The sequence below is a fragment of the Populus nigra genome, chromosome 6 (genome assembly GCF_951802175.1).
Source record: "Populus nigra chromosome 6, ddPopNigr1.1, whole genome shotgun sequence".
Taxonomy (NCBI): Eukaryota; Viridiplantae; Streptophyta; class Magnoliopsida; order Malpighiales; family Salicaceae; genus Populus; species Populus nigra.
The window spans coordinates 7,600,267-7,627,040 of record NC_084857.1 but is presented as its reverse complement, the minus strand read 5'-3'; the positions used below and the strand labels follow the sequence as shown (position 1 = coordinate 7,627,040).

Genomic DNA, 26,774 nt, shown 5'->3' with positions numbered 1-26,774 from the left:
ATCGCTGTCCTTCTGAGGAGCTGCAATATCCTTCATGCGTGCATTATAATAAACATTTAAAGAGATGTTCGCTGTGTCAGCGTCCGAGCTAAAGCTCTCTGTTAGGACAGATATGCCATTAACAAAATCCCTCTCCCTCTCCCTCTCTTTTTTTAAATCTTAGGAATAGTAGACTAAAAAAGAGTTTCTGCGTTAGCATCATCGTCAAAAAGGACGGAAGCTGAATAGGGCTGCTGCTGCAGAATATGAGAGTCTTACCACTACTCACCTAAAACCTAATTACTATGCTTTCTTCAAATGTTTCATTTTCTATATTAACAAGTAAAGTTGCATTCCACTCTGCAACCCGTTTCTTTTTCTCCGTTCCCGCCAGAGATAAATAGTCAATTAAACAATGTCGAATTCCTCTAACTACTACTCTTCCCTGCTAAAACTTTGCTGCGAAACCCGAAACCAAACACAAGCCAAGAAGCTCCATTGCCTCATAATCAAGTCCTTAACAAACCCAGAAACCTTTCTCTATAACAATCTCATCAACGCTTACAGTAAATTAGGCAATGTAACCTATGCACGCCATGTGTTTGACAAAATGCCTCAACCTAACTCATTTTCATGGAACACCATGCTTTCTGCTTATTCGAAATCTGGGGATTTATCAACAATGCAAGAGATCTTTAGTATCATGCCAAATCGAGATGGGGTCTCTTGGAACTCGCTTATTTCTGGGTATGTGTGTTATGGCTCAGTCGTGGAGGCTGTTAAAACTTATAACTCGATGATGAAAGATGGAGTTTTAAATTTGAACAGGATTACATTTTCTACTATGCTTTTGTTGGTGTCGAGTCAAGGGTGTGTCGATTTGGGTAGGCAGATTCATGGGCAGATTGTGAAATTTGGGTTTGGGGCTTATGTTTTTGTAGGGAGTTCTTTGGTGGATATGTATGCTAAAATGGGGTTAGTTTCTGTGGCAAGTCAGGTTTTTGATGAGGTTCAAGAGAGGAATGTGGTGATGTATAATACAATGATTACAGGGCTTCTGAGAAGTGGGATGGTAAAGGATTCGAAGAGGCTGTTTCATGGTATGAAGGAAAGAGATTCCATTTCGTGGACAACAATGATCACAGGGCTTATACAAAATGGATTGGAGGCCGAAGCTATGGATTTGTTTAGAGATATGAAGCAAGAAGGGATGGCGATGGATCAGTATACGTTTGGTAGTGTGTTGACTGCATGCGGAGGGCTTAGGGCTTTGAAAGAGGGAAAGGAAATTCATACTCTTATAATTAGGAGTGGATATAACCATAATGTCTTTGTTGGTAGTGCTCTCGTTGACATGTATTGCAAGTGTAGAAGTGTACGGTACGCGGAAGCAGTGTTCAAGAGAATGGCAAATAAGAATGTTGTATCATGGACTGCTATGTTAGTGGGTTATGGCCAGAATGGGTTCAGTGAAGAAGCTGTCAGGGTTTTTTGTGACATGCAAAGAAATGGGATTGAGCCAGATGATTTCACTTTAGGAAGTGTTATTAGCTCATGTGCAAATCTAGCTAGCTTAGAAGAAGGTGCACAATTTCATTGTCAAGCCCTAGTGTCTGGGTTGATTTCTTTTATAACAGTCTCCAATGCGCTCATTACTTTGTATGGTAAATGTGGAAGTATAGAAGATTCCAATCAGCTGTTTGATGAAATGAGCTTCAGGGATGAAGTTTCTTGGACTGCTTTGGTTTCAGGATACGCACAATTTGGAAAAGCCAACGAGACAATTGATTTATTTGAAAGAATGCTGGTCCAAGGTTTAAAACCTGATGCTGTTACATTCATTGCAGTCCTCTCAGCATGCAGTAGAGCGGGGTTGGTAGAGAGAGGACAACAGTATTTTGAATCAATGCTGAAGGACCATGGAATAATTCCTTTTTCTGATCACTACACCTGCATGATTGACCTTTTTGGTCGAGCAGGAAGGTTAGAAGAAGCCAAAAATTTTATCAACAAGATGCCTTTCAGTCCTGATTCAATAGGTTGGGCAACTTTGCTGAGCTCTTGCAGACTTTATGGCAATGAGGAAATCGGCAAATGGGCAGCCGAGTCTCTTCTAGAACTAGATCCCCAGAACCCTGCAGGCTATATCTTGCTCTCCAGCATCTATGCTGCTAAAGGAAAATGGAGCAATGTGGCCCTACTAAGGAGAGGAATGAGAGAAAAGGGAGCAAGAAAGGAACCAGGATTCAGTTGGATCAAGTATAAAAGCAAAGTTTATATTTTCTCCGCAGATGACCAGTGAAGTCCCTTTTCTGATCAGATATATGCTGAGCTGGAGAAACTAAACCACAAGATGATAAAGGAGGGGTATGTTCCAGATGCAAGTTCAGTTCTTCATGATGTTGAAGATTCAGAGAAAATGAAGATGCTTAACCACCATAGTGAGAAGCTTGCTATTGCTTTTGGGTTATTATTTATTCCCCATGGCCTTCCTATACGAGTGGTAAAAAATCTGAGGGTGTGTGGGGATTGCCACAATGCAACTAAATATATTTCCAAGATTTCTCAGAGAGAGATACTTGTAAGAGATGCTGTCAGGTTTCATTTATTTAAAGATGGAACATGTTCATGTGGAGATTTCTGGTGATATGCTTCTGTTACAGTTCAAAGCTGTGTGAACAAGATTAAAACCCAGCATGCACCAGAGGTTAACCAAGATCAAGATTTTTTGTGAAGTGGGACCGTGATGATGCCTGCTCTGCAGGAGTATCACTAAAGTTCTTGAGGAATCCTTTTTTCTCTATCTAGGATTCTAGAAGAATGTCTTTATTATCTTGAAAAAATCAAGGATCCGTGATAGTAAAAAATGCTGGTATGTCTCTAAACTTAAGCTACATTTTTTATATCTTATTTAGTTCCATTTACCATGCCATGGATGTTATTCTCATGTATGTGACTCTAATGTCATCTATGTCCCATGCCCTTCTTCTATGCATCATAAGTTCTATGACATCACACACACACACACACACACACACACACCAAAATCGAGCAGAAGTGTATGGCACAAAACCCTAAGTGGGATTCAGAAAGTATGGTCAGCTCCAAGTTGCAGCTGATAGTTCCATGTATCATTGATTTTACTTTGTTAGTGAAAAAACTGTTACATTGATAAACTGGTGAGGCTGAGAATTACCATATAGCTGTCTATCTTTCTTAAGACACTTAATAATAACATTGCACCTCCATTTATCTGATTAAATCAATAAATAGATTTATTTGGGTTGAGAGCAGATCCTGAACTGTGTTATTAGCAGGTCTGCAGAACTCAATTTGAAAATTTGTCTAGACATGCCATACAAAGCAACAACCCACATCTGTGAAAAAGAATCAGTAAATTATTAGGGTGGTATATCACTGCTGCATCATGGAGTCTCCGTGGGCTCGCACGCTGACCACAACAAGTTACCTTTCAGAAATGAAATAATAAAGAAATAGGAGTATTTCCCATTTTGGAATCTGAAGGAATATAAATATACAAAAGGTAAATCTGAAGAACACATGGATGATGAGGACAGACTTCATTCATCTTGCTGTGATGTTTTGATGGACTCCTCTTGACTTTGTTGCTGGTTCTGCATCAGGTTGAAGAGAAGCTGGTTAAAGTGAAAAAAGAAAAAAAGGCATGATAGATGGCAACCTCAGTATGGGATTAGAGAAGCTAAGAAACCCGCAACTTGCTACATATGTCAATTACTTCAGCTACAGGAGCCCAATCACCAAAGTTCCTTTCAATAAACTGATAAGCTATGCCACTCTTATCCCTTCCAACTATAAAGAGGCCACCCTTTATTTCACCTTCTCCTTTGAAGTTTTGATCAATTCCCATAGCTTTTGCACGCTTGTAATTTGCAATAGCTCGGGGGTTGAAAATAAATCCTGATATAAATTTGTCCTTAAGCAGCTGCCCACCACCAAGAGCTTTGAAGAACTCCACACTCCTATCGAAGAGCACAACACCACCCCAATATCGAGGCCTGAAGTCTTTTACCTGCAGGCCAACAATAGCACATCAATTTTCCAGAGAGAGAGTTGATTAGATTGTGAAGCTGAAATTCTCTGGATACCTCTGACTCTATATGTTCATGGAGAACTGCAAATAATCGAATTCCCAGTGCATCAAATATGGGTTTTTTGGCATAAAGCTGGTGAGCTTCAGCCCTGCACATGATGCACCTGTTTTGAAATTCACAAGTAAAAGAAATGTCAATGTCATTGCATAAAGGACAGCTGACCATTCTTGAAAGTTGATTTATCCATGTTATTGGGTAGCTCTAAGACATTCAAGTTGAAATATTTTTCAGTACCTATTGAATGAGGTTTTGATTTCTTAAGTTTCCCACTTGTTACCCTCTCATCCAATTGTTATGTGTGATTACTCTAATAAACTCATACAGTTTGCAAATATGTGTTATATCACACAAGTTTAGCTGATAAAGCAAGGCTATCTACACGAAAGCCACAACAAAGCAGAATACAGGTGTTTACCCAGGTCGCCTGATGCAAAGGATTACAGCTGGTTTATCTCGCCATAATTCTACAGCCTTCATTGGAGGTGTCTTGGTTTTCACCAAATGCTCCATCCCAATCTTATACTCTGGTGTTAGTTTCTGAACTGAGATGTTTTCAATAGAAGAATAAGGGGCAACACTGTCAACTACTGGAGGAGGTTGTACACAACCACATGCTCTGAGCTCAGCTGGCCCTGCAGCTACAATCCCTTTGAAGATGTATCCATCTTTAATCTTAAAATCAGCGAGTGATTGTTCAAGTGATTTATCATAATTCATACTACTAATGGTTTGCATCTTTTTTGAACTGACAGATGCATAACTCTTGAAATTGCTATTATTTCTTGGGACTGTGCTGTTCATTTTCCTTGCAGTGAGAGGAGCATATGATTTGAGCAAGGGATCTTCACATGCACCGGTTCTGTCCATGAAACGGGCTATGTGACCTCTCTTCATCCCAAAATGAGAGGAGAGATCCCCAGTGCTTAGGCTAAGAAGCTCAGGCAAACATTTCCCAGAGGCCTCTAGCTTATCCCCATATTGCAGCAGAGCATGATCATGCAGGTATGATCTGATTTCCAACGCATCCTAGAGTAAGAGAGAGAGAATTAGAAGTTGATAGTTTATAATGAGATGGGTCAAATTTCGACATGTTCCAGTAGTTGACAGTGAAGAAGCCAATGTTTGTTAAATAACAGATTTTGATCAAATGAAAAGCGAGAAGCAAATTCTAAGTAACCAACCTTTTGCTGCCGTGTCATGTTCATTGCATCTGTATCCTCTGAATTCATAATCTTCAAAGTCGGAATATCATCCCAACCTTCTTCCAACAACGTTGGAAGCAAGTCCTTCAAAACTCCATTACCTACAAAATCCTCCACTGAAAAGGAAGCCATTTTCCTCAGCGGCAGAGGATAGTGTGTTATCTTGTTGCTCAACGGGACCTGGATGAACAAGCTGGTGTTGTCCTCAAATATAAAATACACACCTTGAGTGTCTACTTGGACAATGTTAATGACGAAACATGGATTGGCATAAACCTTTTATACAAGTTTTCATATCTTTTGATAAGTTCAACACACCTGCCCTAGTTGATGAAAATATTTTATAAAATCTCCTTACACCGCACAGTTTGGTGACTTGATTGACCTAGTGTTTTGATATCATCAATTATAGTTATTTTGTCTTTTTGTATAGCATTGAACTCCATTTCCCTGTCCTGTTTACACCAACATTTGCAATCAGGTGGTACATGTCATGAGAAAGTATGCCATATTAGACAGAGAATGGAGGATAAAGTACAAGAGGTAGAAACAATGTGAACACTAAGAACATTGCTTGGAGACGGTCAAAGGATTGCCATAGAGATTGAGAGAAAGGAAAGTGAAGCGGCCCAGGAAGAACCCAAGCAGTGGACGACGATAGAATATTGAAATTATAATAACAGAATTGACCCACAGTGGTGGTGGGTTTTCCTTTGCCGGCCGAAACCCACCTCATTTGATAAGTGAAATTTTGTGCCGATGTTGCGTTTGTCTAATATCGTCCAATGTCTTGCAAGTGACGTGGAATTTTTATTGAATTTGTAAGCAGCCCCCCCCCCCCCCCCGGCTTCCTCTCACATCCTTGCCTGCCGCCTGCAATACGTGTGTCCTGAAGATAGAATTTGCTCCTGAAAATAAATAAATAAAAGCCGTTCGGTCCAAAAGGTATGAGCCATTGCTTTGTGTGACTTGGGAGACATACCTGTGCTTCAAATTGCCGCTCTTTTCTTGAATCACTTTGGGACACTTAGGGACAAGAAGAGCGAACGATTGAAAATTTGATGAAGCCCTTCTCAGATGCCTTCTTTCAAGCATCCATTCTTTTCGAAACATCCGGTTCAGCCTTACTTGATGTTTTTGATTTGTCAATACGGAAAAGGCATTTCAAGACCAGTGCCTTTGAACTTCCCCAGAAACTTGAGACACCACCAAAATCCTTTTCTTTTTTGAAAATAAAAGGCGAGTCCCAGCACCTTTTTTTTTTTTTTGAATGACATGAAAGCATGAAACTACATCTCACATGCTTTTTTCTATATTATCTCATCTTTTCAACTCTACCAAATGTAAAAACAAATAAATAAAGAGAACAAAAGATTTGGCTATGATTTCTTAGCATTCCCTAGCCAACACTGAATACTTCACATGATGACACCCCAATGCTTGATGTACATGTATCATGATGAGATTACACTCAAAACCAGAACTTGTTTGCATTCAAAAGCAGCAGTATATTACACTAGGATTCTACATGGTATAGTGGGAAGTAGGGAAATCAGGCATCTTATTCAAATGCCTTAGGATCTTCTCAGCCATCTGCCTTGTATCAATATCTCCATGGTGGAAAGCACTGACCAAAGTGGCAGGTAGCAACCTGTCCTGTGATATATCTGAAGCAGGCCTTTTCCCTCCTTTCAGCAAGAATCTATCAATTAACCAGAAGGATTTTTGCCGCAAACTTTCTCCATTGTGCTCTTTCACAACGTTCAGAACATGCTGCGTGGCATTCACTTCACACAACATGCCAACACTCTTGTCGACATCGACTTTGTCATCTAACAAAGTACATATTGCTGACAATGCAGCTTCAACAACCTCAACATTCTCGTGGTCCAAACATGCCAGCAATCTCTCCACTGCTTTTGCATCAACTAAGCAGAATGTGTTTTGCGAGGAACAAGCCCCTCTATGGACCGGGCAGACTGGTAGTTTTCTCTTCTTTGATGAACCAGAAAATAGGAATTTTGGTGGGTAGAAGAGTTTCAAGAACTTGGTTTTCTTTATTTCTGGTGGTTTTGATAGACTTATCGATTCCAATGAGAGATTCTCCAAGCCAACTGCTGCTAACCTCTGAACTTCATCACTTGATGTTTTCATGAGCATTTCTGTAAGTACTGAGGTGAAGTTGTAGTTTCTTGCTAGAAACAGAATTCGAGGTTCGTAAAGTGTGGTTGTGAATCTGACTAGAATGCCCACAAGTCCTTCCAAGTAAGGAATTGCATACCTGCTTGTTCTTATACCAGTTCTTTGGATTTGATTAATTTGTTGTAGGATTGCAGGGACTGTCTTCTTACTGAGAAGAGCGAGATTTAGTGTCAGGCTCTGGTGGGGGAGTTTAGCAAGAAATGTTGCAGAAACTGCCTGCTTCTGTGTGATTCGGCCTGTTTCATTTTGGCCAAGGATTAGGTTCTCAGGTTGACCTGCAGTTTTGCATAGTCTCTCTGCTATAGAGTGTCCCATGTAAGGTATGAGCGCTATGAGTAGCTTGATTGCTACGATCCCAAGTTCTTCATGGGGATTATTGAGGAGTTCAACCAGGGTGTTGCTTGCTTCAATCTCTTTGACCATGGAGACAATGGTGCCCATTGATTTGGGAGACTTTGTCAGGCACAAAAGAACTCTAATGAGATTGATGTTGAGTTCAACAGGAGTGGAATGTTTGATCATGTCAATGATGTTATACAGAACATAGTCTGAAGCTAATCCGTGATAATTTACTTGGAGGTTCTCAAGGTCGATCCCAGCCTCAAATATATTTGCAAGTATTGCAGCAGCTTCACCTTTTGAGTTAATTGGTTCACCATTGATTCTTCGAGTGAGCATCTCTTCAACCATGATTTGAATAATTCCAGATTTTGCAAGTATTTTGGCGTTAGGATGGTAGGATGAAATCTCTGCTAGAGCTTTGAATGCCGCTGTTCTGGTCATAGTGTTTCCACTATGCACCATTTTGATGAGAGCAGGAGAGGCCCTCTCAGCCACATAAGTTTTGCTGTCATGTCCTAGTGCAATTTCCCCTAGGTATTCTGCCATTTCTGTCTGCATCTCCTCAGTACCTGTTGATTTTGAATCTTCATTGACTTTGTTGTGAGAGCATATTTATTTGTATGTACATAAGGAAATTATTTTTTATTATTTAAACCATCCAGAAAAACCAAGTCTCTTGAATTTGTTAGCCGCTATCTTCAAAAAAAAAAAAAAAAAACTCTTTTGCCATTCTGTACTTGCTATGCTTATGGTAGAGTGTGAGAGCATGGAAGTTACCTTCAGTGAGATGCTTTAGAAGGGGTTCCAAGAATCCATTTTCCGCCATCATCTTGATATTTTCTGGAGACCTCTCTAGATTCCTTAAGATTTCATCTGCTGTTTCTGAAGAGAAGGCATCGACAGACAGACTATATTTAATTCTGATTAGCATCAGAATTCCTCCAGGAACTGACCCAATCTTTTCCCATAATGATTGGGACCTTGATATCTCAAGTAATAACAGTAATGCCGCATGCCTTATGGGCCGGTGACCAATTGACATCATCTTGATTACTGTTGAAATGTCGACCATTTCAGAAATCACCATCTGCACAAAAAATCACCGAAGTTGAGTTATAATTCCTGAAAATTTCAGTGGCTTATTTCTAGACAAAATTGTATTCACTCATATTTAGATTCAATTCAGACCAAAGAGAACAATTCGAAACACTGAAGCTTCTTTGAAAGTTTCAGCCATGGTTTGGTCAATTATGGTAGTCTTGTAGCTAAATAATTGCAGGTGAGGTTCCTTACAGGCCAGTGACTGATTCACATCAAAGCCTCCCGCCAAGGGAATGGCTTAGTGGATTATGAGTTGGCCAGTGATTAGCAGTCCTTGCGCAAAATAGGGTGGAGAAATTTAGGTTTGTTGTTGAAATTGATCAATTTTTGAACCAGATGATATTAGCAGGAATTGGTAACCAAGTAAAATTCTCTTTTTCTACATCGCTCCATTCTCAAAATTGTGAGAACGGAAACATACCTGTGACTTCAAATTTCCTCCAGATGACTCGCTAAGAACATGACAAACGCCCACAAACACACACATACTCTTATCCTTTTCTTTTATTTATGATATTACGTAAAAAATTTAGGAAAAAAGAGATGAACCTTGGAAACATCGTCCTCTTTGGTCAATTCTCGTAATAACTCCAGCGCTTCATAGATAACATCTCTATCTCTGTACTCCAGAAGCTTAAAAAGCAATGGAAGTATTCCAGCATTGTGAACTTGTATCTTGTTATGTTGTTTCCTTTTGCAAATTTCTTGCAAATCTCTTATTGCTTCAAGAACCATACTTGGTGAAGCGGACAAAACTAAAGCTGAACGGGAACATTTTATCCTTGCCACTTCATTTCTTTCTTTCCATTCCTCTATTGTGGTCTTCAGAGCTACGTTTGTCCTTAGAACTCTACTCAACAGCTTCTTCCCTGTAATTGGGCAGAAAATTTCTTGTGAGTTCTCGGACTCTTCCAACCACTTGGTAATTGCTTTCCTATCATATGTCTCTCCACTTTGTATGGTAACTGGATCATCCATAATCTGCTTTGTTAACGGACAGAAGAAAGTTTCATACATTGGCTCTATGTACTCGGTCATCTTTAGCAATGATGTTGATGAGCTGCTGCTGCTGCGTTTCCTTTGCCTGTTGAGACTTGTGGGTTTCTGGATTTCTATGAAGTGTGGGGTATTTAAGAACCGGGAATTATCTGTGGACACTTCAAGACTGACAGGGTAGAGATCTGATTCTACCATTACAGGTTCTTCGTTTGGTTCCTCCTCCGAGAAAGACTTGTGTGGATCCAGCTCTTTGGTCTGCAATACTTGGCTTTGGCCAGCTTCAAAATGAGCACTTCGCATTTCATTTGAAAGAGCTTGGACAGCAACTTCTGCATATTCTTGGTCCTGAAATGTTGATGAAGGTATTGAGCTCAAGCATTCGCCCATGTCTTCTATCACCCTTTTCAGCAGTGATATGGTGCTTTTCAATTCAGAATCAAAATTTGAGTTGGTGCCTCTTTGACATTTGTTTACAAGATCCTTGGCCTCAGTGATGCTTCTGGATAGGGATTGAAGTATCACCATTGCATTTTTCGGGGTGTGCTCAGTTGTCTGCAACTCCATTATGACTGGGAAAACTCGGTAGAGGTAGCATCCAATTTCAGCAAAGCTTTCCTTTTCTTGTTCTATGCAAGTTACAGATTCAATGATCTCTGAAATTGATGTCAGCAAGGATTCAGCAACACTAGCCATAGCAGTTGAATCTTTGCTGAGCTGGAGAAACCAAAAAAAAAAAAAAACAACAAGAAGAGAAGATTACCATACCTCTCAAGATCAGATGTTTTTTTTTTTTAAGTTCGATAATCGGCATGAAACTTCAATTAAGAGCTTAGGAACTCAATTCAAGATTAGGTAAATTTGTAGATTCCATTTAAGCAGGACACTGAATTTAGAGAATATTCTCAACCAGGTAATAGTTTAAACTAACCCAAAATAGGGGGGGGAAAGAGAAAAACACAATCACTTCGATGCCATAGCATATTCATTTTGAGAAAACATGCAAATGGAGGTAGGATGTCAAAGAATTTCTTCTATCCTTCTTTTCAATGAATGAAAATAGGACAAGCATGCTCTGGTGCTTTACTGACATTTTAATTCCTTAAAATCTGAAGTTTCTAAGTGATTATGTTGTCCATGGTTCTGGACTTGTTGCACAAATTGTGCTTCAAAACAAAACAAACGTAACTAGCAGAAGTTTAAGGTCACCAGATTGATGTGCCTGTAAAATAAAAACCTGAATTTGATAGCTGACTAGTATTTTTTGATACCAAGTGGATGAACAACTTTGGCAGGCTACTCCCTCTTTTGTTTGAAAATGGAATTTTTGAAGCCAAAATAACTTGAACTCTTTCCACCCAACTCTAATCCTGCGAACCAGATCAAACGCAGTGGTGTATGCACATGGAAGTTGATTTAAAGCTTAATTCAGTTCAAACTTTTGAGGCTTACTCAAACTTTTAAATACTAGACAGAAGCAAGATACAATTGACAATCACATACCGACATCGAACAGAGCTACCACTTCTGATGCCTTCCAGGTACATACACTTGACCGGTCTCTACTTGGGTAAGCAGCAACTTAGTCTTGTTGTAGAAGGCATCCCAGAAGACAATATATTTTACCAATGAACAAGTCTCTGATAGCTTATTTATACTATTGCTAATCTTACCAGCAAGTGATTTACGTTCGCAGAATGCTATAATTTACTGGCCAACTCCAACGACTGAAATATAATAATACTACGTATTTTGGAGTGTGACAGTATCCTTTCTATATCGATGCTTGAGATAAACAGCTTGTCAAAGGAAGCTATAAGGCATAGAAAAAGAAGACTCAGTCAGCGGACTGTATTGGGACATGGGGTGTTGACAAATTGCATGTAGTTTGGTTTAAGGTTACTATCCGACTTTAGCAGGTAACCTTCAAGATGTAAGCTTCATGGATCGGTATTTGTTGCAAAGTCAATATGCATTTTCTCAGTCAAGTAGACCTCTTTATTTCCAGATGCTGCAGCGTTGAGTAGAATCATAATTTCATTGAAGTTGGAGATGATTTTATGCTGTTATGGCAGATATATCTGCTTTTAATCTCCCAACTTTAGTACATTCAAGGTACTGATTTGATCATGCCGGCACTCTTCTGATCTGATGTTTAGAGAAGGATTGGCCTTTAAAAAATAAAAATAAAAAGACTTGCTGCAGGGGATTAAACTACTGCTTTGACTTTCAGTACCGTGTAAAATTTGTTAGTGGTAGGATTAGTCAATCTACCTGGTTATATTTTATGAAACTCGTTGAATTCAATGTGATTCAGATTAATTTACTTTTTCTCTCGTACGTCATGGCAAAAGATAATCCCTTTTTTTTTCCAGAATTTGTAACTAATTGGGTTAAGAGGCATCTGCACACAGCGAACAGGACAAACAACTGTCCTTTCAGAGACCAAAAAGCTAGTTTTGTAACTGTGTTGATAAGAATGCTAGCAATGCACTGATCAATGGCGCTGGGGTCATGGCATTGCCTGCAACCATGAAGGTGCTTGGACTTGGCCTTGGATTGGTTTGATAGTGTTTGTTGCTGTGCTCACTGACTGTTCTGTTGAGATGCTGTTAAGGTGTGGTAAGGCTGGAAAGGCGGGAGACTTATGGTGGGCTCATGGGTGATGCATTTGGGAATGTTGGGAGAAGAGTGCTTCAGATTTTTGTGATGCTTAACAATGTCAGGGTCCTCATTGTTTACATGATTATCATTGGTAAGTGTGCGTAACTGCATATGAATCTTGATAATTGGTTTGATAATTATGCATTTGCATTTTAATTCGTGGGTTTGAGACAATTGTGTGAATTACGTGCTTCACTTTAATTTAGTCTTATGGTTAAGAACAGAGATATCTCAGATTGAAGTGGCTGTTATTTGCTGATATCTATGAGGGTGTCCAAGTTTATGGCGCATCAGTGCGCGTAACTGCATGTGAATTATCATTGTTTGCTAATCATGCTTTTCCATTTCTTTTGTGGTTTTGAGATTACCATGTAAACTGGGTGATGCAGTTCTAGATAGTTGTTTTGCATACGAGTAGAGGAGTCAGTAGGCAGTGTACTTCAATGCTGGGATTAGTTACCAGTTCGAATTTAATCCAAATTTATATCTTTTGGGAATTGGTTGGAATGTGCTCTTACCTATTAATAAGTTTTTGGTTCACACAATCTATTGTGTCCAATGCTTGTCAAAAAACATTCATAACTAATCGTGTAGGCGATTTTGGTTTATTATTAGGAATTATTAGCTAAGCTATTAGAAATGCACCAATTATCAGGGATCTGGACCTAAATAACTGATTGCGGATTGATTTTTCTGATGTCAATTATATGTTGCGCCATCAAACTCGTAATTTTGGAGATGCTAAATGGAATAGGATTATAAATAACATGTACTATTAAAGTGCTTTTATTTTCAAAACCCCCCAAAATTACGAACATAAAAGCTGGAAGCTCTTAGCAATAGTGAAGCAGTGCAGCTGACAGCATGTGATGGCGGCTGTAAAATTGGAATACATGCCTAAAGTTGCCGAGCCAAAACTTCAGTGGGAGATGCTGCTGGAAAGTCTGATTTCCATAGTACGAAATTCTTGTGGTTGTAAAATGCATTTTGTTTCTCGTCTTCTTTCCAACAATTAGACAAGTTCAAATATTCTTACATGTTTCAATGGTTTACATGACAAGCTGATGTGTTGTCTGGAACATCTTCGTGTGGAGTTCATCATGCTGGTGCATTGGAAGAAACCACTGGTGGAATGGCCGTGCCTTTCTTCTTCTTTTCATTACCCTTTCCATATTTTCTCCACTGGCATGTTTCAAGCATTTGGGCCAGTACTAAATAATGCAGTCGTTTTTTTCTATATATTGCTTAGATTAATAAGAAATCGATAGCACAAACCTCTTTGTTGTGTAGCGCTGATGGTTTCTTTCAAATGAAAGCAGATTCGTTGAGATACACATCTGCCCTAGCTGTTGCACTAGCAGTTGTTTTTCTCGTTATTACTGCAGGAATCACTGCGGTTATATTGGTTAATGGAAGTGCTAACATGCCCAGGTGCTTCCTAATATTGCCGATATCACTTTATTTTGGAGTGCCTTAACTGTGGTTCCCATTCTTGATACAGTATTCATCTGTCATTTTAATGTTGGGTAGGCTGATCTTCATATCCTCTAAATTGCTTGGTCTGTGGGTTTGATTTGGGCACATCAGTAACATCCTTTTGGCAGATGTGTAGAAGTAATTTCTTTACCGGTTCTTTCCACGAAAATTGGTCAAAAGATGCCAATTGCCCCCGGGGATAGGGAGTGACTAGGCTTATCTGGGCTCTTCTGTCTATTCTCCAAGACCAGGTACTTGACAAGTAGCTATTTTTAGGATTAACAATTTGATTCCATAGTGCACAAGCTGTACAGAAACTTATACCTTTTTGGTTGCATGATACTTGATAGATAGAAGTTTATGTCCTGCCAGTAGTAGTCCCTGGGAAGGTTTAGCCCCTTGCTGGTAGATGTGTTGATGTCGGGACAGCCATGCTTAGAGAATAAGAATTACTATGATAGCATGACGAAAAGTTTGTGTCTTGATTTCTGACATTAGTGGATGGGAAGGCTTATACTATAGCAAACTCAATCTTGTATTTGCTAGCATTTGTTATGCATTAGAGTATGGTTACTGGATTAGAGTAAGGCCTGAGATGCCTGGGATTGGTACTTTCTCTCCCTTTTCTGCAGCGAGGAGAGAAGCTGACTTAAATGATCTTCAATATTTTGACTCAAGCTAAGCATTCTGTAGTTTACTTGCATTCGAATAAATGAATTATATTATGGAAAACCTCAATAAGAAATACATCTTCTGCAGTTCATACTACTGAAAATGAGCTTGAAGATTCCTCTATGATATAGCCAGTTGTGCAGACTTCATTAGCTCTATGCTCAGCTGTCCATATAATGACAAGGTTCTTTGGCTTCCTCCTATTTGGTGACTCAACCCTTGATGATATGTTGGCCAACTTCGACACTGACCTTGGCGTTCCTTACAGCTCCTTGCTCAATGATATCGTTTGCATTAGCTATGCTTTGCATCTCATGCTCGTTTTCCATGTGATCTTCCATCCACTGCGCCTAAATCTGGATGGTCTTCTCTTTCCTTCAGCCACGCCATTGGTTTCAGATAACCATAGGTTTTCATTAATCATCACAGCACTCATTTCTCTCATCTTCTTGGGTGCAAACTTTATACCCAACATCAGGGTTGCTTTCCAGTTCACTGGAGCAACTTCTGCAGCTTGTCTTGGATTTATTTTTCTAGCTGCCATTGCTTTAAGGTGAATAATTTAACTCTAGCTCGGAGTTGTGATTACGCATATATATAGTTCGGATTTCAGAACAAAAGAGGAATACATTTCACATTATAGTGTTTATAAATATTACATATGAAGGCCTTAAAACCTCTAAGATGGGATTCTAGTGCATTGATATTTATTTTTTTCATTTTTCTCCAAGCATGTGAGCACATTTATCTTGGTTGGTGGGTCTGATTCTATGTTGCCTACCATAAATCCCAAATTCGTATCCATTTCGAAGTTTCAGTGCACTTTGATTGCATTCAAAACTAAAAGCTGATATTGCTTCCAATTTGATAGGTGGTCTATCTAATATCTTGTTCATTTGTTGGTTCAAACCTACGATCTTTCAGAGATCCCCATTTCGCAGCAGCAAAGAAGGATAAGGTCATGTCTGTCCTCGTTATTTTTCTTGCTTTATTCTCAAGTTTGGTGGCCATATACAGTGATGTTTGTGCCCTATTCAGAAGAAATCCCTCTCCACATGCATGATTTCATGGTCTTCTCACTATCTGCTTGAAGATCTCTAGTGTGAATGTCATGCAGACACAGTAAAATATGCAAATTTTTTGGGAACTGCTTATGTAAAAATCCAGATCTTTTCCTGACAGTAGTGTTCTGCAAGGACGAAGGTGCTGATGGCAATTCGTACAACTTTTGATTCATGCTTAATTACACCTGGACCCTTAAAGCTTGTTATGGTTAATTAAAAAGATAATAGATTGGTCTTGCTGTGTTTGTAATAAATTTTGCGGCTTTGGATCCAACTCATGGCCAGAACAAACCAATAGCCAGTCTACGCATCCATTTATAGATCCTATACAACAATTGATACAAAGGTGGCAAAACACGACGAAAGAGACATGCTCGTCATCCACTAGATTGCTTTCCCCGTCGACGTGATTATTTTAAGAAATCTATGTTAAATCTGTTGCAGTTAGCATCTCTGAAGATATGGCAACCGAAGCTTTCATCCATCCTCAAACTGTTTAAATGACTTCATCAACATAATAATCCATTCCCGCACGAAGCTTCAATTCCATTTTACACCGAGCCAACTAATGACAAAGCAGCTTGCTTAATAATGAGTGTCGATCCTTCAAGCCATTGAATGTCACATCATGCTATTTCTTTATCTTTTTACAAAGCAGATACAGAAGGTGCCATTTATCAGGTGTGTAGCAGGACGGTGTCACAGATATCTCCAGCTAATAATTAATACGTTCCTGTGCTTGGATATGTACAAAGGTGCCCATTGGATACCAAATGAGGGGTAGCCTTGCCTCGAGCTTCTATTCTTCTCAACCTTTTCTGCTCAATGCGGTTTAGGGTTCTTTTATCACAGACTAAACCCATTGATAAGCAAGTACAGCTGCCATCACCTTGGGACCAAATGCCAGAGGCGCAGAGTGCAATTTTAAGGTAACTGACAAGGTTAGTGTCCAGTTCAGACTAGTTGAAGAAATAGGTTGATTGCAGGACATCTCTTAGATCAAAGTCTCCTCGCTCAGGTAAGGGAGGAAATTTCAAGTTGGGGAACGAACTTTGGAAGCTTTCCAATAACTGCAAGCACATAAACAAACCAATAAATCTGATATCATCGCTCAACATGAAGTTTCTCGGTTTAAAAATAATAAATTTCAAACCATCATGAACATTGAGCAGCACTGTTAAGATCACAAATCACCAAATAGAATCAACAAATGCATCACGGTTTGCTGTAAAGAGAGGATAAATTTCTAGGAATGCCCTCCCATTTCATTGCTCACCCAAGGAATAGAATTCTCAAACTTTAGAAAACTATTTCTTTAAAGCGCATAAAAGAAGTAACAGCAGGTTCAAATTGTAATGTACTTCAGTTCATGTTGAAAAGCTAATTGAAGTAACCAATCGAAAGGTCTGCTCTCTCCCAAGGACATGACTTCCATTGCAACAGGTGTGAGCTCATAGTTTATAGATAAAGATCTAAGCAGAATTTTTAATAGAACAATTTACCTACTCTGGATCATGGTCATCAACTACTATCTTACATGTCAAGTCATTTTAAAAGAAAGCAAACACTGGCAGTAAGAACTAGTGAAGCACAAGCTTGAACCATGTTAAAACCAAGAAAACAATTACTTCCTAGGGGCAGTCTGCTTATATAAGGTTTGATGAGCTTATAGATAAAGATACTTTACATTCTCTAGTATTGGTGTCTCGTAGAGTTCAACAAACTTTTCTCTCAGAATCCTGTTCATTTCATCAACATCGCATGCATGTGTCCAGTATGAATCATGGACCCCTGTAAATGGACATCAAAATGAAACAATAAGATTTCCCAAAAAAATTTACCAGGTGTCTGGAGGGAGAGAGAGAACTGCTAACCCACACAAACCTGCAAAGTTCAAACCTGCCTCTTTGCAGGCAACAGCAGTCATCATCATGTGAGAACCATCAAGGGAGTGGACAAAATTTGGAGGAAAGGCTGTTCTTTGCCTCTTGACCATGACCTATACCAATCACAAAATTGTGGAATCAATAACTGAGTGCAACATGAAGTTGTTCTTTGCCCCTTGCTCACAGATTTTACATCTCTTGCTCTCTTTTTTTCAAGGATTAAGATCGAAGAAAGACACAATCCACGGTTTAAAATATCTGGTGCCCTAACCAAAGATACAATCCACGGTTTGTTGGAGCCTATCAGAAAAACACAGGAAAAAAATCCCTGACACTACCTTGTCAGTTTCTCTTTGTAGCGTCAGCACCTGAAGGGAAGTCTTAATCTACATATAAATCAAGAAAGCATCTTAGTCACCTTCAAAATAAACGTTGGTTTTCTACACTCATTATATAATTGAAAACAACAAATCAGCCAATTAAAATTAGTATTAATTTCTTAGAACATTACAAGCTGCCTTCCCAACTTTCGATAAGGCTGTACAACAGGGAGTCCAAAAGGAGTGGTCCACTGCACAGGCTGATTCTCTGAAGCTATCACCTGTTTATATTACGTTCAGCAGTCAGAAATTCCAGAACACAGCAAGATTTTCTCAAGCAGGGCAAAGTGTTGATGAGAGCAAATAGCTATATTTAACTGGAAACTCAAAAGTTTCTGAAAATCTATTAAGCTTGAGTGCTGATGATACAGTATGCATATTACATAGAACATTATCCATTGGGCAAGTAAAGTAAGTTCTATAACATCTTTCCTCTATTCTCTTCCCTTTACATTTATTGTTGAAAAGATTAGAATCCTGTATCTACTCAACTTATCCCACCCTTCAGCCATTGGAAACAATGTCCACAAAAAACAATTCAACTGCCTTCTCGCAACACAAAATCTCTCCTGATTTATATGATCATGCAGTTACAAAACATGATCTGAATATGGAAATGATCTGGCAAAGAAGAAGCCATATATGATGATTCTGAAGGCAAATGGGAAACTATCAAATGAGAGGTAGAAAAATTGGCTTGAGATGAAATAATAAGAATTGATTTCATCTCAAAACATCCCTTTGATAAGACAATTCAAGATAAGGTGGGATTGAAAACAGGATTCAGGTGACCAGCTTTAACGAGTCTAGAAGTCTGGAACTAAGGGCATTGTTGAATTGAATATGCTTATCCCCACATTGACCATCTAAATCCATTAGAAGTCTGGAACTAAGGGAATTGTTGAATTGAATATGCTTAATCCCACATTGACTATCTAAATCCATCAAAGCCCATTAATGATATAACTTAAGCAGGTCATAAATGAGATCCAAAGTGGGGCCAAACCTTTTCCAAGCCATTAAATAGATTACCGGATCAGGATTTTAGGGGATAAAAGGAAAAAGGACATGACCAAAATGAAGAGTCATCAGGATTCCATATGTGGGACCCCCATCACATGACAGGGCAAAAACTACCCTCCTATGCAAAGCAAATGATAGCAGGATAAATGAAACATACCTTTGCACATTCTCCAAGCCAAGCCATAATTCCTCTCGCGCCTTCAAACATCTCTTCTAAGGCTGTCAAGGTGGTCTGTTCATGCAGTAAAATAATTAACAAAATCCTCTTTTACTGGCATACACAAACACACACCACTTACTTTTGCTGCATAGCAGGCTGCAGAATACAGCTGTGGATCATCAGCAATGTTACAACGCTCTTTTAACCTCCTTTTGATTTGGTCACGGGCACCAATATAAGTAACCCCATACACTGATGTCATCACTGTCTGCTTCACCAACTTCCGGTCCACCTGGGTTCCGATAATGAAGGAAAGCTGTTAGCAATATATCATAGGGAGTCGTGTACAAGCATGCCCAAGAATGTTTGGCTACAAAATGAGTCGCCTGATCCTACAACCCAATTAATTGTGTGTGTGTGTGTTGTTGAAACTGTGAATCAGTCATAAATTTAGCAATTCAAACAGTGTTAAAATTGAACAATCTCAGGCATATTTAACACCATTAATAAACACAAGGCAGGCAGAAACCTGATTGATTAAAAGCTTAGCATGCACTGAATTTGGATTAATTGCAGGGTCAATTTCTGCATCTCTTCGCATGATATCAAGAACTCTACATCAAAAACAACAATTGTGTTAAACATTAGATAAGCTAACAAAACGACACTAAGTAATTTTCAATGTACAGTTGAACATGAGTTGCTGGCAATTGTTCCAGAAGCAATACATATGATGAAATTCCAATAAATCCTACTATATTGAATTAAAGTGACATTTAAAAATCATAGATACAGATTGCTGTCATAACCAGATTCTGGTATTCCAGGATTTCCTATGGTATTACCCTTTTTTTTTCAGACAGTCAGCCTGCATACTCCCCCTAGATAAATGTTAAAATCCAATTTAATTAACAAGGTTCACCCACTGCCCAACCATAGCAAGGGCTCTTAGTCATCATATTGTAGTTGGCTGCCCCAACCACCTTCACTACCCCTACCCCAATTTTCACAGAGATGCAGTAAGAGAAAGAGCCCACCTGGCCGCAATTCCTGAGTAAACATCAGCGGGTTTTCCTCCTCCAACTAGATTTACTGCAGCTGCTCCCAACTGATAAAAAGTTCAATTCAGTTTATTGCTTAATGTAAAACTTAAAAGAAGTACAAAAAAATCACACCATGCACTGGAACACGTGATGCTTCCAATTCAAACAAAGATTAGAAATCCTTGGTCATAGTTGTGTATTCAAAAACACTTAAATCATGGTTCTGGCAGAGTATAAGTTGTGTAAGAAAAATTTATGAACCTTGATGCAAAATCTAAAAAGTTCCAGATTTCCAAATTTAGGATTGGGAGACGTTTTGCAGTTTTCTCAAGTCAACGTGAACAAAAACTATTTTACCTTGTCCCTTCCAAGGGCAGCATAGTGTTGCAAGCCATTGCACGAACCATCCTTGGAAAAGAAAAAAAAGGAAATATAAGAATAAATTCTTGATCATGGTATGTTTCTGTACTGCACATTCAATATGAAAAACGATATCACAAAGAAAGCAAAGGTTTAATATAAAGCCTCTAAACTTCTTCGAAGAAAATACAGCAAGCATCAGCCAACGAATAACATTGAAACAAGAAGTCTGCTCCTGAGCTCATCGCAACTCATCATATGCAGTCATCAACTTGATTTTATCACAGAACTCAAAAGCAGTAACTACAGAGAGAAAAGGTACCTGGTGAACAGGTGTATGTGAAATAGCAGTCTCTGGAGAAGGGCTTCTCAAAGCTTCTGAGAGATTAATGCATACTGCCAAGCATTGAAAAGGATCCTCCGCACCCAACCACCAGCGTTGTCCTTCAAGAGGCCGGTCAGCAGAATCAAAGATATCATCCAGATGATTCTCAGTAAATGAAATTCGACCATCATAGGATAATTTGTCTACACCACCAGCATACAGATTTGCTAAATGTATCTTCAGCCAGCGCAAACCAGACTTTCCAAGAGGTCGCCCCTCTGCAAACTCAAGGATGCCCCGGCACACATCAGAGCCAAGATGATTCAAATATGGGTGCATAGGGTAAGCACGACCCCGAAAATCAACGTTGTGTGGATAGTAGAAGCCTTCCTCGTCCTTCATCTTTCTAGCTACCTGCTCCAAGTTATAGCAATTTAACAAGCCATCTACAAAAACATGCACACACTTGTTATTTGCTGAAACAAGGGAGCTTCTTACCGCAAGTTTTAGTTCCACATCACAACGCTGTGAATGTCGCTCACTGTTCTCCTTTTTCACACTTTTAACTTTCCACCTCCATTTCCGAATTTCAGCTTCATCTTCTGTTTGTGGCTCCTCAGGCAAGGGAGCCTATCAAGTTTTTATAAGTGAAAACGAAGGAGTTCGAGGGGAGGGGTTCAATAAAAGAAAGGAGGGAAAGAGTAAGAACTGGCATAAGCAGTGTTAAATATTATTCTAAATGAAAATTATATGAACTTCAGCTCGTATAAATAACCTACATCTTCACGGTCAACCAAGCCAGCAAGATGGCCTCCACTAGCCCATATTCTATCAATTACTGCAAGAATCCTTTTATTTACTCTCCATTTGGTATTTCCAAGAGTATCCAGAGCCTGATTCATCACCAAAAAAAAAAAACAGAATTATAGTGAGGGTGAGGGTGCAAGCATGAAGTTGGTTACAAATCATCACCATTCATCAAGAAAATGTGTCAATTATAGTGACATAGTTGTCAGTGGAAAATAGATAGAATCAACTCAAGCAGTGATTTCTAACCTTAAAAACAGGCTCTAATTGATTCCTTGAAGCCCTTTTAATTGCGACACGTTGTTGTTTTGCTCCATGGATTCGCATAACATAGGATGGTAAGAAAAAGTATGCACCTTGGTCATACCTGTCAAATTATTACAAAGGTTAGGGGAAAAGAAACCAGCACCCCCAATGATATTAATGTCTAGCTAGCTGTCTTAAAGAAGATTTGACAAGGTTGGTCTTGTTATTTTATTTTGTAAGGCAGTAAGCTTGACAGCACAATATTTGACCAAGAACAACTGAAATAAAACAAATTATTTTTAATAATTATTCTTACAAGGAGAATATATCACTACTTAGAACCAGGTTGTTCCATTAAACTAGATTTAACTAGAAACTTTGCACACGGATTGGTATAAACAAAAAGAAAAAGGGTCAAAAGATAGAATTGAAACTCATACCCTGTCCAGTTTAGAGGAGGCACCAGCATTGGCATATAAGGGATGACCATGTGCCTAGCCTGTTCAGATGACAAGAATTAGTATCATCGCAATACCTAAAGGAAGATGTAATCTTTAAACATAATCAAAATAGATATTACCAGAGCCACAACAGCATAAACTGTAGTTACTTACAGATTTCTCAAGGCCTTTGCGAACAAGTGGATCACACTCAATAACACCGTATCTCCTACTACTTTTCCTATCCAAATGTAGGCCAAAAAAATTTTAGATGGTGATATGCAAGAGAGAGAGAGAGAGAGAGAGTCATAGATTCCAATTTCTCACTGTGTATCTTTTGTGATGGTTTTAAGGGTATGCACAAATGCAGGGCGAATATCAGGCGGACCATCTCCTATTTGATCAATTGGAGGTTGTATATAGGCAGTTTCTATCATTAATTGAATCAAGCGAGAGCCAACCTGGGATAGGTAAGCATCAGAGTAAATGCGGAGAAAAAATGACACTCTTATGCAACTACATTTACAGCAAGAGATATCACTAACCTTTAGATGTGCTTCCTGACCCCAAGGCATTGAATCATCATGACCCTTCACAATTCGCCTTACTTGATGAACCTTTTGTTTTTTCATCAGTGTAGTTACTTTTTTCCTCAGTTTCTCCTGTTCCTTAGTTAGTTTCTCTCCTTCATAAATAGCAGCACCAGACTCACCTTCAGATATCTTGTCTTTCAAATTCTTCCTCTTCTTTGTCTTCTCCAAAAACTTGTGTATCTTTGCCTGATCCACACAAGATATAATTGCACACAAGCTCTCAATAAAAGCCAGGAAATACAACATACTGCTTAGTAATAATCATGAAGTCATTAAATTATGTCTCTAAACAAGCAGTTATTTACTTTGCTAGGTGATAAAGAAGTGCAATTTGTGTATTTCTTAACCAAACCGTAAGTGCATTTTTAATTAAAGTATATCACAAGAAGAATATTAGAAATTCCTGTGGAGATGCCAATCTTGAAAGCACCTACCTCTGTTGGTTGTACCCTGTGCTTACGCAGGAACAACAAGAAGTACTAAGAAGTAGACAGTCTCCAAAAGAATTGTATGCTTTACCATATGACAGACAGGGAAACTATGTGAAATCATTCATTCATTCAACAAGAGATTTGAAAGCAATGCAAATCATGCTTTGCACCTCAACTCATTTGTTTGGTCACCAATGATGATTCTTGGTTTTGACTGATTCCTGGTTCTATGGGCCTGATGTTTTCTGTTCCTTCATTTCTTTTTTCAAAGAAAATACAAGAAAATATTTTATGATGCTTCTATTGTATGATCCTTCCAGAAAAGGGAAGCACCCCATTCCTTTATCTTTTATCCTTCTGTTTTGTTATAACTGGTCAAATCTTATTCTTCAAAAATATGGTCTTTATATTCTGTTGCAGAAGATTGATCGGAGTTCAAGAAATTCCTAGACAAATGACATCTGGCACCTTAGACGGTACCAATAAGATTGATTTTCTTCTTTAAATCTAAATAATTTTTAACAGCATATCCGAATAAATGTAGAATTATACAACAAATAACAAGAAATCAATTTAATAAATAATAAGAAATATCAGAATCCTACACAAACTAGTTATCGCATGCCATATGAACAAGATGAACAAAAATGCAGCAACCATAACAAAAAAAAAACTGCCACGCAAGTTTGTCATCACGGGATTACTAAACACTAAGAGAAGTCTATCTTGAAAATTGAACCTACTAAAATGTGCTACCTGAAAGATATATACTGATGTTATGAAGAAACATGAAAAGGTATTTGAATATCAAAATAGAAGCACAGTATCCTACAGTTTGCAGGAAACATTTAAAAGAGCTTTAAAGACACAATTGGAGGTATTGAAGGGATGGGAGAATAGAGGATGAGTTATCTCATGGAATTCAACTAAAGGGCCAGATTTCTACACAATCCAAGAAAAACGAATACTTCTAATGAGTTTCAAGCTATCATCCCACTGAAAAAAAATAATTAAATTTCTAAGTCATTCACCTCATTTTCAATTGCTTCGCCAACAACAGATGCGGCTTGAACCACCCTAATACTGGCAGTCCCTCCATTACCGGTCATCAACAACCCCATCAACTTATGCATAGTAATAACTGCCATCATATCAGCCGGCAAGTCATTAAAATAGGCTCTATGAGGAACCCTCGAGTTCACCTTACACAATTCTTGCTCTGCAAGAATTGCATCCCTCAAAGGCTCAAACCAACCAAGAAACAGAGACTTTACATAAGGCAAATTAGGTGCCAGTTTCTGCTCGCACATGTCCTCTAACATCTCCTGATACTCTCGTGCCGTCTGTTCCCATGCTTCTGTCTCCATCTTTACTTGCCTCCTTTTAAGAATCGTATACTTTCCAATCCCCATACCTGCCATCATTTTCTTCTGTTGTGGCATAAGCTGTGACTCCAGTTTCCGGAAATTCTCGTCAATTTCCTCCATTGATCCTTGAAAGTCATCAGACCCAGAAAGGTCTGATTCATCAGTCGAAGAAATCACCTCTGCAGCTGCTGCGGTTGCATACCCCTTGAAGAAACAAGGGGAGAGACGAAAAGACTTTGTTAAATCACCATAACTAGGATTGTCCAATTTGTCAGTTTGAGGTAAAACGCCAACCGGACGAGAACCCACAAGAGAAAATGTTGAATTTAAGCATGTTTTGGTATCTGGGCATCTGAATTTTTCAATAAAGGTTGATTCTTTAAAGAGATTACGAGAGCTTGAGGTAAGTCTCAGCTTTTTAGAAGGAGCATATTTGGCTAAGGTTCTCCACATGATGTAGAAAGCAAGAAATTTGAATGAATGATTTATTATTATAATCTAATTGTAGTAAAGAAGGTGAAATGGCAGTGACGATAATAATGGGCATGGACAAAGACTTGAAGGGGGGCGAGAGGAACTGTGAATTAGACTGAGAGGGGGTGATGAAAGGGAGACTGTGAATTAAAATCAAAATCTATGAATCGGGGCGGGGGGGCGTGAAGCCTAGCCGCCTTTAAACCCTCCTTAAAACCTATGGGGGATGGGCTTCTTCCATTATGTTGCATGGATCCATGGGTTTTGGTGTGACTTATGGAGCCATGGACCATCAAAGTTAGGAGGAGTTAATAGTTTGTGAAATTTTATCAATGAGAGAAAAAGAAATATTATTTGATTGTTTTTAAACATTAAGGATGGAAAAGAAATTTAAAAAATTAATTTTGGTGGTTATAGAACTTGGAGTTTCAAGCATAGTTATTGAATCCGATCTGGGGTTGACCCGGCCAAGAGGTCAGGTCTCGAGTTTTATAGGTCAACCCAAAAAAATTAAAAATAATAAAGTTTTAGTATTTTATATGAAAAAATTCATGTAAATAGAGGCTATATATATTGTAAATAATGAAGTTTAAAATAATATTTTTAAAAATAATTTATCCCACATTGAAAAAACATAACTTTTTTCTTGAGAACATAAAGTATATTTACTAATAGGTTTCAAATTCCATATTGAAAAAAGATAGTTTTTTTCTTGAGAACATATAATATATATACTAATGGGTTTCAAATCCCACATTAAAAAGATATTATGTTATCTTTTTAAGTTGAAGTATTTAAACCAAAAGGTTTTTTTATCTCACATTAAAAAAACATAACTTTTTTTATTGAGAATATAGAGTATATATACTAATGGGTTTCAAATCTCACATTGAAAAAAGATAGCTTTTTCTTGAAAATATAAAATATATATACTAATAAGTTTTAAATCTCATATTAAAAAGATACTATATTATCTTTTTAAGTTGAAGTATTTAAACCAAAAGGTTTTTTATTTCACATTGAAAAAATATAACTTTTTTTCTTGGGAACATAGAGTATATACTAATGGGTTTCAAATCTTATATTTAAAAAAAAAACACCAAGTCTCACCCGGGTCATGGGTTAACCCTCTGGGTCATTGCACTAATTGGTTTTTTGATAAATCTGGACCGGTCCAACCTCCGGGTTCTGGATTGACCCACCGGGCCGCTCTGGATTTAATAACGCTATGGTTTCAAAGTATAAAAATATATAGAAGAATGTGATATTTGATTAGAATATGATTGATTTGGACAAAAAAAAAAATTGGTTTCCTTTTTTAAAAAAATAGAGTCGCTATCACCTAATATAATTTGGATCTTTATCGACACAACAAAGAAGAAGTTATTTGTTTTGAAAAGAAATTGTG

General features: G+C 38.3%; 4 protein-coding genes across 4 annotated transcripts; 1 reads left to right on the top strand and 3 right to left on the bottom strand.

Moving 5' to 3' along the window:
* Nucleotides 1–77: 77 nt before the first annotated feature.
* Nucleotides 78–4,444, top strand: LOC133695790 (putative pentatricopeptide repeat-containing protein At1g68930). The gene is given in 2 exon segments (XM_062117732.1): nt 78–2,851; nt 3,624–4,444. A coding segment is annotated over 1 exon segment (2,232 nt). The 5' UTR covers nt 78–394; the 3' UTR covers nt 2,627–2,851; nt 3,624–4,444.
* On the bottom strand, nt 3,358–6,136 carry LOC133695793 (uncharacterized). Its single transcript, XM_062117735.1, has 4 exons — nt 5,294–6,136; nt 4,528–5,138; nt 4,107–4,215; nt 3,358–4,030 (listed from the first exon to the last, which is right to left on the bottom strand). The coding sequence occupies exons 1-4, from the start codon at nt 5,444–5,446 to the stop codon at nt 3,701–3,703; spliced, it is 1,203 nt and encodes a 400-aa protein (XP_061973719.1). The 5' UTR covers nt 5,447–6,136; the 3' UTR covers nt 3,358–3,700.
* A 536-nt stretch (nt 6,137–6,672) lies between these two features.
* LOC133695789 (putative U-box domain-containing protein 42) lies at nt 6,673–11,586 on the bottom strand. The gene is made up of 4 exons (XM_062117731.1): nt 11,459–11,586; nt 9,509–10,672; nt 8,636–8,945; nt 6,673–8,427 (listed from the first exon to the last, which is right to left on the bottom strand). The coding sequence occupies exons 1-4, from the start codon at nt 11,462–11,464 to the stop codon at nt 6,839–6,841; spliced, it is 3,069 nt and encodes a 1,022-aa protein (XP_061973715.1). The 5' UTR covers nt 11,465–11,586; the 3' UTR covers nt 6,673–6,838.
* A 4,454-nt stretch (nt 11,587–16,040) lies between these two features.
* LOC133697723 (DNA-directed RNA polymerase 1B, mitochondrial) lies at nt 16,041–25,557 on the bottom strand. Its single transcript, XM_062120473.1, has 19 exons — nt 24,557–25,557; nt 23,047–23,280; nt 22,829–22,962; nt 22,676–22,742; nt 22,502–22,560; nt 22,065–22,182; nt 21,788–21,901; nt 21,507–21,638; nt 21,006–21,422; nt 20,681–20,731; nt 20,318–20,388; nt 19,810–19,894; nt 19,420–19,572; nt 19,278–19,352; nt 18,229–18,318; nt 18,056–18,103; nt 17,716–17,830; nt 17,519–17,622; nt 16,041–16,901 (listed from the first exon to the last, which is right to left on the bottom strand). Exons 1-19 carry the CDS (start codon nt 25,343–25,345, stop codon nt 16,791–16,793), a joined length of 2,967 nt encoding a protein of 988 aa, XP_061976457.1. The 5' UTR covers nt 25,346–25,557; the 3' UTR covers nt 16,041–16,790.
* Between the last annotated feature and the right edge of the window lie 1,217 nt (nt 25,558–26,774).